The following is an 11,517-nucleotide window of genomic DNA, read 5'->3' on the forward strand; positions in this document are numbered from 1 at the left end:
TGAAGCCCCAACTCCCTATCCACTGTTTGCTTGCCACTACTAGCAAGGAGTCAGTACTCCTATCTTGGCATGCCACCACTTGTCGGAGGTACCATCCTCCTCAAATTCCCAAGGCCACGTTTTCATTCATTTTAAGGCTAGAACCCAAAGCAAACGAATGAACTTTACAACACACAAATAAGTCAACTCCCTTTGCAACACAATCTCAACCTCTCTAACTGCCGCTCACTGCTACAAATATACAAACAACTTCATTATGCGCTATAGCTCAACTAAACTCTAACAATGGCATATCACATTTATGCTAATTTCTCCCTCATCGAGATACACTATATAAATGATTAATTACACACTTCTCTTGACGACCACATCAAATAAGCCCTCACACTAAATACCATGGGAAAAGCCCTTGCAATTTCCCGTGGTTTTATTTTCTCAAGAATCTTCACCCAGCTCTGTAACATATCCTCAATAAAACATCATCATCACACTAGAATATATAGTTCTAGCCATCTTACAATAATAGCAACACACTTATGATCATGATACACCAATAAACCATGCCAAAACACATATAAAAATTGACATCAATACCAACCAACTAACATTGTTGCCAATAATTTTTTTAATAACATCACTTTATTTATTTATTAAATATTTTAATCATTTTTAAATAAATAAAAAAACATTAAAAAACCCTTAAAAAAATATTATTAAAATTTATATCAAAACTTCCCTTCCAAATTTGCCAGTGACAAGTAAAATATCACCTTCGTTTGTAATCTATCACATGTTATATAAACCATAACTGGATAAAATATAAAATGAATCAAAAATTTGGGTAAACAAATACAAGTATCGCATTTACATGTTTACGTTGTGAACGAGGTGAGTGGGATACCTCTTATGGTCTTTGATATATTATTTTATTTATGATTATTTAATATACATTAAATAAATAATATAAAATTTGTTAGGTAAAATATTATGGTATTTTTTAATTATTTTATTTAAAATATTATGGTTTTTTTTTAATATTTTTATTTAATTGTATTGATATTAGAACTAATGTAATGATTTTAATAATAAAAGATGGAATTGATTTTATGTTAATTAAAAAAATTCTATAAATATTAATTTTACTAATTAAAATAAGCATAGTTTAATTTATAGATGAAAGAGCTTTTCTAATATGACATTTTTATGGATAATTTTAACCAAAATCTAATAGAGATTAAAAAAACGTGAGTTTAATCTGTATAATTAAAGTGCCCAAGTTGTTTAATATGTAGAATTTAAGTGTTTGGGGGTGTTGAATCTATGTATTCAAAAATGTATTTTGAACAACAAAAAAATCACATTTTAGCTTGAAATTGCATTGTTGAGTTCCTGTGAAAAAAACTTTTTAGTCTATAAGTTAGACTACACCATTAATATATATTAATGTCTGTGAAAGATTCATATTTTTAGTTTTCATTATTATTATTATTAAATATGAAATATATAGCAATTTTTTATATCAAAATAAATATATATTAATAAAAATGGTAATGAAGTTGTGAATATATTTATCATTGTAATTTTTTTTCCCAAGTTATATCATTTATATAATGTAATATTTATGTTATTTGATTGGAAATTAATTGAACACGATAAAAAATATGAAGAGTTATAAACAAAATTGAGATTAATATGGAAATGCAATAAGACATTGATCACACTAAAAATTCTATATGTGAGAAGATAGTATACCAAAAATATCATTGGGAGATTACATGATAATTTAATTCGCCACATTAATAGAGCCAACACCCATTTTGAACGCTTTACGTGAGAAAATAGAGAAAGAGAAATGGGCCCTGGTATAGTGGATACAGTAGCCCTTGTCATATAGAGTTAGGCGTATCGCAAAAATCTTTTAAATTGGAACACGGAAAGCAAAAATATTTCCATCGCCGAAAATCACGGAAAATCTTTCCAGAAATTAAGTGGAATTTTGTGCCATTCATGTATAAAAAAATAAATTGAAATGGAATTGTGTGCCATTCATGAAACACGAGGAAAAAGAGGACTCTCATATAAAGTTCGGCGTATGAAAAAAATGAAGAATATAAAAATCATTTAAATTGGAAAATTGTAATGGAATCAGAACATAAAAATCATTTAAATGGGAAAATTGTAATGGGAAAGGGAAATTTAGGGAAAGCAAAAATTGCGGTGTATAGACTTCATTCAGTGTGGGCCACTGCCTGAGGACATCCTGGAAAATCTTTCTAAAAGTTAATTGAAATTTTGTATAAAAAATGAAGAATATAAATGAATTTTAGGAAAAGTGAGAATGGCGGTGTCTTCACGGGGAGCAACCGAAAATCACGGAAAATCTTTCTGTCACGGAAAATCTTTCCAAAAATTAAGTGGAATTTTGTGCCATTCATGAAAGACGAGGAAAAAGAGGGCTCTCATTTAAAGTTCGGCGTATCAACAAAAATGAAGAATATAAAAGTCATTTAAATTGGAAAATTGTAATGGGAAAGGGAATTTTAGGGAAAGCAAAAATTGCGGTGTATTGACTTCATTCAGTGTGGGCCACTGCCTGAGGACATCGAGGAAAATCTTCATTCAGTGTGGGCCACTGCCTGAGGACATCGAGGAAAATCTTTGTAAAAGTTAATTGAAATTTTGTATAAAAAGTGAGAATGGCGGTGTTTTGACTTGACTGGGAGCAACCGTGTAAAGAAAGTGGCCGAAAATCTTTCCAAAAGTTAATTGGTCTTTTGAATTTTGTGGCATTTATACATTAAAAAATATCCGTAAATTTTACCGATTTGGAAAAAGGAAGGAAGAGGAGGGACCTCACGACTTGACCCGAGAAAAGAGGAAACGTTAAACTAGAAAATCTTTCGGAACTTCACCGAAATTTAAAAACCAAAAAATTGAACCGAGCAGAAATTCAATCCCCACTCTGATGGATAAAACGTCCTCATATTTTGGGGTTTTATATCTTTTTCAAAGTTTTCGTATGTAATTTTTATTTTTTAATTACAGTACAAACAGGAAAATTCGGATATTATTGAAATTTTGTTTAGTTCGTAGATATTCAATCCCCATTCTTACGAAACAGTGAAAGCAGTAAAATGGGGGATATTCTTAATATTTTAATTGTACTATTTTCTTTATTATTAGATAAAATGTTCTCAAATTTTGGGGTTTGAAATTTTTTAAAGTTTTGGTATGTATTTTTGTTTTTAATAACTAAGGAGTATTTGTATGGTATATGATTTGCAACAAATATATCTGATATTATAAAATTAATTTATTAAAAAAATTTAAGTGTTTTTTTTTTTTTTTCCAATAGAAATATATGATTTTTTTGAGGAAGATATAATTGAGCAACAAAAAGAGGAGTTTTGTGTATAAATACCTCACAATTGCTCCACCAAAATACAAATTTTACAATATTTTATCTTACTAATTGATTTTTTTAGTAAAAAAAAAGCATGATGATATATTAATAGATAAACTATATGACAGTAAAGTCAACCTTCTACAAATTGATAATGATCATCCCAAATCACTTGATAAGGAGGATATGGTGTGTTTTGATCACCACTCGAAGCCCAAGATAAAAAAAAAAGAAAAAAAGATCAATACAGTTAAGAGACATTTTCAACATATCTTATTCATCTAAAGAAGCTATATCATCAAAACATTTACAGTGATGACTGTATGCCACATTCTCTCAATGTGCAGCAGGAAATAGATTATAGACATATATACCAAAATTACAAAAAAAAAAAGTGTGAACAGGAAGATAGTCTTTTAACCCGGAAATGGAAAGTCGCCCATATCAAAAATGTATTGTTCCCAAGTGATCTCCAAATACCATTTGCCAATCGTTCCCAGTAAGTTTTTGTTTTTAATAACTAAAGAGTATTTGTATTGTATATGGTTTGCAATAAATATATCTGGTAAAATTAAATTAATTTATTAAAAAATCGTAAATCCCTCCGCTCAGTGATAGGTCACTCAGTGAAGGACCCTATCGACCCTATGGACATGAAGGGTGTCTATATCATTCCTTGTTCATGTGGGACCCCCTACATTGGTGAGACTAGACGCTCTATTAATCAAAGGATTAATGAGCACGCAGCGGACCTAAAACATAGGAGAACCAAATCTTCTGCATTAGCAAAGCATGTGGAGAAGACCAAACATCATGTTTGTATTGAGGAGGCCAATGTTATTGCTAGAGTTGCGCAGTTCCATCACCGGAAATTTAGGGAAGCTATTGAGATTGAAAGAAGGCCTACCAATCTCAATAGAGACGACGGATGGAAGATCAGTAGTTGCTGCTAGAGTTGCGCAGTTCCATCACCGGAAATTTAGGGAAGCTATTGAGATTGAAAGAAGGCCTACCAATCTCAATAGAGACGACGGATGGAAGATCAGTAGTTGTTGGATTCCTGTCCTCTCTTCTAATCGTTTCTTCCCTTCCCCTCCCCCCTCTCTCTATTAATAATTTGTTCTTGAAAATTTTTCCCTTGTTACCCTTACCCTGCTTTCTTGAGCCTTCCTTTTATCCTCTTAAAAATATCTTCCTTGAATTTTTATTTTTTTTAGTCCTTTTCATAACTATCAAAATAGATTAAATTATCTAACATTTAATATTTATACAACTTTACCAATAGATTCATATTAATGAGTTACCCTCCCTTTAATAATAATACAATTATAATAATAATACATTAAATCCTTACTATCACTAATTTTCCTAGAACTATTAGTTACCCTAACCATTAATAATTAGAATAATACTATAACTAGAATATAATAATAACTAATATTATTATTGGTTAATATTACTAATAATATATATTAAATATTAATATAAATATTACCTTTTCTTAACTAATCCAAATGATCTAGTATATATAATATAACAATAATTAATATTATATTAGTTATTACTAAATCCTTACTATTTACTAATATCCCTAGAACTGGTAATACTTATCCCCATTAAATGACCTCAATATTAAATTTATACGAATTAGTTACACATGCCATCATTAATAAGATTAATAATATAACATCATTATAAGAATAATATAACATTAATTATTATTAGTTAATATCTAATATTTTCGATTAATAACTATGGTTAACTAATTAATGAAATATCTTAAAATAATTCTTACAATTTTTTCCGAGGAAAAAATCAAAACTTTTTATTAAGTGACTATAAAAAGTTTTACAAGCAATAATGGTCTTAAGCCATAATAGGAGACTCATTTGTTGTTGATCTGCGCAACAATTAGGAGCTGCTTCTACTGGTTTAGTACCTGTACAATCTTCCTCCCATTGGAGGCAAAGTAAAACTCATGATGACAACCGTAACAACACAGCTGGGGTCTCCTTCAACGGAAGGAAAACAACCCCATATAACAAAAACATGTATGAGTTTATAAACCAGAAAGTAACCATAAAAGTATGTATCAAAAAATTGTTTGTTGTGGTTATAAACCTGATAGAACTGAAAGGAAAACTGATAAATATATACACAGAAAAACCATATAAATCCGCAAAAACTGCTGTCAAAAAGAGGAAGATGTACTGTAATCAAAGTGACTGTAAATAAGGAGGCTGATTTGAGATGACTGTCTGTCCCTGTCTGCACTCTTCTACTGTCCAGCTGCCCATATCCTGTTGTAAGCCAGCCTTAGAAAGCTGGTCTGCTTCCTCATTCTTGTCCCTGTAAATATGGAAGATAGAGAACATATTAAAGGATGCCTTTAATAAAGAAATTTCTTCAACAAGAGTCATCAAAATCTGATTTTGACAAGATGCATTCCCATTGACCCAATTTATGACATTTAGTGAGTCCCCAAATATCTGAATTGTGTTGATATTTCTGTGAAGAAGCCAGCATAAGAGGTAGCGCAGAGCAGATAATTCAGCATAGTTATTCGTGCCTATACCCAGCCCAACAGAAGCTTTTAAAGAATGATTCGGATTGATATGTATGCACAGGCCAGCTCCAGCCCTATTGTTTTGGGATGCCCCATCAAAGAACCCACAAGGAATGCCTTCCTGTATGTTGATTTGTTTTTGATTTGGTTTAGGGGTTTTAACCTCAGGGGGCGGTAAGGCAGAGTATATAGCAGCTATATTAATAGCAATGACAGAAGGAGGGGTGTCCTTATCTTGGAAGAGACTTTTATTTCTGGCAAGCCATATAGCCCAGCAGAAGATAAGAGGCAAATTTCTCAAGTTTCCCTCCGGATAGGCATGCCACCATTTCCTCCAGGCTGTCTCCAAGGGTTCACTCCCCCACTGAGCTTTTATCTTTAGCATGCCAGTGACCTCCTCCCATATCTTTCTTGAAACAGCACAAATTATGAAAAGATGATTTATGGTTTCTTCTTCAGACTTGCAAAGGGGGCATCTACTAGGCCCCACCAAGAACCTAGCTTGTAAGATTTCCCATGTTGGGACCTTCCTTTTAAAGATGCACCAAAGAAAAAGCCTGGCCTTAGCTGGGCTTTTGAGTTTCCAGATATTTTTGGCCCACCAATCCGGAACCCCCCATCCTTTCTTTCCCATTAAGAAAAGATATCCATCTTTTGGGGAATATTCCCCTGATATACTCTGTGCCCACATCAAACAATCAGGTTCATCTTTTATCCTGACATTTGAATGTTGTAATTCTTTGATGAAGCCCTCCCACTCAATCTTCCATCTGACATTTAGCCCCAAATTTACATCATCCATCCAAGCCTGGCCCCATATAGTAGACTGCCCAACCTTCTCCACCTGATTTAAAGCTGTAATACATTTACTATCCAAGTGTCTGAGAAGCCTTGGTGATAAGGCATAAGCTTCATTGCATCCGAGCCATGGATCTCTGCCAATCCTTACCTGTCTTCCATCTCCAACTTTCCAAGCTAATCCTTGCTCGATCACTGAAAAGGCTTCCACCGTGGCTTTCCAGATGGCTGATATATTTTTTATCTTCTTATTTTGACTCTGAATCCAGTCTTCCATAGGGATAGGGTCGATGTATTTTCTTTTCACCACCCTTGTCCATAAATTTTCCATAGTTATTAGCCTCCATCCAGATTTCGCTGCTAATGAGAGGCAGAAATCAGGGAGTCTTTTAATGCCCCACCCTCCCCATTCTTTTGGTCTGGCCACTTTGTCCCATGCTACCCAGGGTAACACAGAGGACTCCTTTGATCCCGCCCATAAAAATCTGCAGCAAATTCTTCTGATTTTCTCCATTACGCCTTTGGGGATCCAAGTTAGAGCAGCCCAGTAAACCGGAATGGCTAACAGAACTGATTTAATAAGGGTCAGCCTACCAGCTCTGGATAGCCATCTGAAGCTCCAATGTGAGATTCTGGATTCAATCTTAGCGATGAGCCAATTCCAATCCTCTTTTTTGTAACCTGCTGGCTTTAACCAAAAGCCCAAGTATTTGAAGGGAGAATCCAGTGGCTGAATGGGGAAAGGGAATAGATTAGCCATTCTATTCCTTTCTCTTCTTTCTAAATCCGCCACACAAGCTTGGGATTTTCTTGTATTTATCTGCATTCCAGTTGCTTTAAGAAAAAGGTCAAAAATACATTTGAGCTCCTTTAGTTCATTATAGGAACCATTGGTGAAAATCAAAATGTCATCTACAAAAAGAAGGTGTGTGATGAAGAGATTAATTGCTACCTCGATACCCTTTACCTTATCTTCTCTTCTGGCTTTGTGAATCAATCTACTTAGCCCTTCTGCCACAAGAAGAAAGAGGAGAGGGGATAATGGACAACCTTGCCTGAGTCCTCTCTGGCTGTTGAAAAAAGAGGAAGCTGCACCATTGACCAGAACTGCAAAGCTGACATTTGTGATGCAACCCATGATCCAGCTAATAAAGGGATAGCTGAATCCCACTTGAGTTAGCAACATCCGCAAATAGAGCCAACTGATCCGATCATATGCTTTAGATAGGTCAATTTTGAGAACAACCCCCTTTTTTTTCTTCAATCTGACACTATGAATGACGTCTTGGGCTACCCCAATAGCTTCATGAATTTGTCTTCCTTCCAGGAAACCAAATTGTTCCATTGATATATTTTGTGCCAGAATTGGAGCTAATCTGAGGGCAATAACCTTTGCTATAATCTTGTAGATGCAATTACACAATGATATTGGTCTAAAGTCTTCAAAACTTTCTAGGTCATCCTTCTTAGGAATAAGAGCAATAAAAATTGAGTTGAAAGGTCTATAAACTTCTCCTTTCTGTCTAGACTCTTCAACTACTTCAGTAATTTCGGATCCTATTTGGTCATAAAAATGGAGAAACAGTTCTATAGTCCAGCCATCTGGGCCTGGACTCTTATCCTTGCCCATAAGCTTCATAGCTGCTTCAACCTCCTCCTTTGAAACCGGGATTGAAAGATATTCTGCTTCATCTTCCTCAATGTATCTAGGGAAGCTTTGCACAGTTCGAAAGACTTCTGCAATAGTAGCCTCCCCAGAGTCTGCAAAAATATTCTGGAAATGTCTTTTCCCTAACCCGGAAAGCTCTGGAAAGGAACTGATTTCCCTCCCTTCTTCATCTTTAAGGCGCCAAATAGTATTTGCAGCTTTCCTACCTTTTGCAAAGTTATGGAAAAACCTGGTGTTCTCATCCCCAGATTTTAACCAAATCGCCCTACTCTTGATTCTCCATTCTTCTTCCTTATCCAAGAGGATTTTATTTTGCTGCTTCTCCAAAAGAAGAATTCTGTCTTTTGAGGCCTGTGAAGAGTATCCATCTACCTCCACACTTTCCATCTGCTTCAGCTCCTCCCTAATTTTAACCAGCTCCTCATTTTGTTTCAGTTTTCTTTCCTTTGCCCAGGATATTGTGGCTTTCTTCAATCTTTTAAGGTTCTCCATAAACAAAAAACATTTATCCTCATCTGTATTGTGAACAGGGTGAATCCATGTTTCATTAAACAGATTGCAGAAAGAGAGATCCTGGAGCCAAGCTGGATTAAACTTAAAAGGGGCAGGAGGCTTGGGAGGAGGGAAAGAAAGATCTAGAAAAACAGGGAAATGATCCGAATTCCCTCTTTCCTCAACCCACTGTCTGAGCATGGGGGTTTTGGAAATCAAAGACTCAGCTACCAAAAAGCGGTCTAGTCTTTTGGCTATCCGATCTTCACCTACCCTTCGGTTCCTCCAAGTGGGCTTTAGTTTGATCGGTGAAGGATCTATGAAGTTATTATCCAGGATGAGGTTAAAGAAAAAATCTGTTAGAGGATCTTCTCTAGCAGATGGTCCCCAAGCTTCTGCTCTGCCTATGGAAAAGTTTAAATCACCTCCCGCCACCATCAAAGGGGATTTCATTACTGATTTTGACATCAAATCTTCCCAAAAAGATTCCCTGCCCTGACATGGCCCATAGACATTTACTAAGGAGATAGGGAAAGTGAAATCTGGAGATAATACCTCCATGCCCATGACTTGTTTCATCCCCCATTGGTTTATGACCTTTACCCGTCCTTCTTTGAAACCAATAGCAATGCCCCCCGAGTGACCAGAGGAGTCTATAGCAGAAAAGATCCACCTAGGCAGAAGGGATTTAAGCATGGCTTCTATCTCACAAGCCCTCCCCAGGGTTTCTTGCAGAAAAATGACATCTAAATTTGAATTATTTATCCACTCTTTCAAGGCCAGTTTTTTAGGTTTGTTGGCCAAACCTCTGCAATTCCAAGATGTCAAGATCATTTTATAACACTCTCAGGGGGTTGGGCTGCTCTAAGAACCCCCGGAATAGAGTATTGTTTACCATCTGCAACATCCAGTTTAGCTTTAAGTTTTGCCTTGGACATATCCGACTTCCTACCTCTCTTATTTTTGGGGCAACTCTGAGAGGGGGTCAATCCCAATCCACCTAAAGTCCCCTGCTCACTGTGAATCCCTCCCAGAGATCTCAGGTTATAAGGATAATGGGAACGAGAAGCTGGATGTGGAAGAGGGGGCCACTGGTCTTCACAGTTTATATCCAGAGACGGTAATGCATCAGCAATAATGTCTACATTCAGGGGACTGGAAATATGTTCCATATTTTCAACAGTATTAATTTCTTGCCCATTACTATTAGGATATGTAACATGCGAAGTAAAAGAAACATGCTCAGGAGATTTTAGAGATGAGATAGGGATCCCTGAGCACATACCCTTTTCTTCGGCTTCTTGCGGGACTTGACATGTAGCATCCTCCTTGACGAGCTCTTCAGCGGCTGCCACTTCTTTATCAGGTTCCTCCACAGCAACCGCCGGATGATTGTCGTTTTCCTGAGCAACCTCTTGATTTGGTATAGCTTCATCCACAGGATCCTTGACAGTCTCCTCTGTCTCCATATCCTCTGTTCCTAGCGGCTCAGGTATTTCATGCTCCACGGATATCTGAACAGTATTTTGAGCATTTCCTCTGTTAGCTGTAGTCCTCCTGAAATGTCGCCTTCTTCTCAGCTGTGGGCAATCTTTTGCCAAATGCCCGTACTCGTGGCAGCAATGGCATCTGAACGGCAAGTATTCATAGTCTAAAGTCTGTTCAAACACGTATTCTTTGTACTGAAGATTTATTTTTTGTGCCAATCCTCTACTCGGGATAAGGAGAGCCAAAATACGCGCCATCGTTCTATCCTTCGTCTCCAAAAAAGACATATCTGCCTCCAAATAAACCCCCAGCCTATTCCCAATTGATTTGAATACTTCTTCTATCCATAGGAAGGATGGTAAGCCCGGAGCTCGCACCCACACAAGAAACTCGTCCGTTCTCTCCTTGAAAGCATCAAACATGGGGGTCCATTTCTTTAACAGTACATGAATGTTTCCAATGTGCCAATTATGATGGAAAACCCATTCTGCCACGTCTTTATCAACAAAACAGAGCTTAAACCACCCCTTCCCTAAAACTTGAACTTCAAACTGTATAGGTCTGGCAGACACAAAACAAGACTCACCCCATACTTGAAGAAATTCAGAGGAGAATTTCTTACCTCTAGCTCTGCCGACCAAAGTACAATCTGCCACAGCTAGGGTTTCTTCGATTGACACCTCCATCCCCAGGACTAGATTGCCCTCAATCTCCTGAGATCCAATGGGTCTTTGCGGCTTCCTTTTTGCACCTTTGATTCTTAACTCTTGCACCGAAGATCCGAGACCCCTACGATCATCATTTCTTTCTGGGATAGTCTGCGCTATGCCCCCAATAGTTTCTATCTCCGGCTGTGTCGGGGACTGTCCCGCAATTCCTGCTTCAATATTCCCTGAAAGCAATGGGCCCGTTGCCAGTCCATCAGAGGCTGCCCGTTCCCCACCTGGGTGTTCTCCGATACCATTTACCGTAGACCCATTTAGTGAAATGGATTCTCTTGGCAGAGAAACCCTTGAAAACGATGGAAGGCCCCCTGGGGTCCTTGACCTACAATAGCCAGCAGAAAGCCCTAAATTAGTTAAGTCTTCAAAACCCTTAGAG

General features: G+C 36.6%; 1 protein-coding gene across 1 annotated transcript; it reads right to left on the reverse strand.

Annotated features, from left to right (window-relative positions):
- Positions 1–5,619: 5,619 nt before the first annotated feature.
- Positions 5,620–9,762, reverse strand: LOC149184212 (uncharacterized). The gene is made up of 2 exons (XM_089415269.1): positions 8,158–9,762; positions 5,620–7,587 (listed from the first exon to the last, which is right to left on the reverse strand). Exons 1-2 carry the CDS (start codon positions 9,760–9,762, stop codon positions 5,620–5,622), a joined length of 3,573 nt encoding a protein of 1,190 aa, XP_089271395.1.
- Positions 9,763–11,517: the final 1,755 nt, after the last annotated feature.

This window comes from Pinus tabuliformis, chromosome 3_2 (assembly GCF_031772625.1).
Source record: "Pinus tabuliformis cultivar Carrire ecotype Pingquan chromosome 3_2, CPIR1, whole genome shotgun sequence".
Taxonomy (NCBI): Eukaryota; Viridiplantae; Streptophyta; class Pinopsida; order Pinales; family Pinaceae; genus Pinus; species Pinus tabuliformis.

What these genes read in the sequence shown, in the direction of transcription:
- LOC149184212 (XM_089415269.1), bottom strand. Translation starts at nt 9,762, where the DNA reads ATGATCTTGACATCTTGGAATTGCAGAGGTTTGGCCAACAAACCTAAA. An exon ending in TCTACAAGATTATAGCAAAG is followed by an intron (nt 7,588 to 8,157) that starts GTTATTGCCCTC and finishes ACTGGAATGCAG; the next exon opens with ATAAATACAAGAAAATCCCA.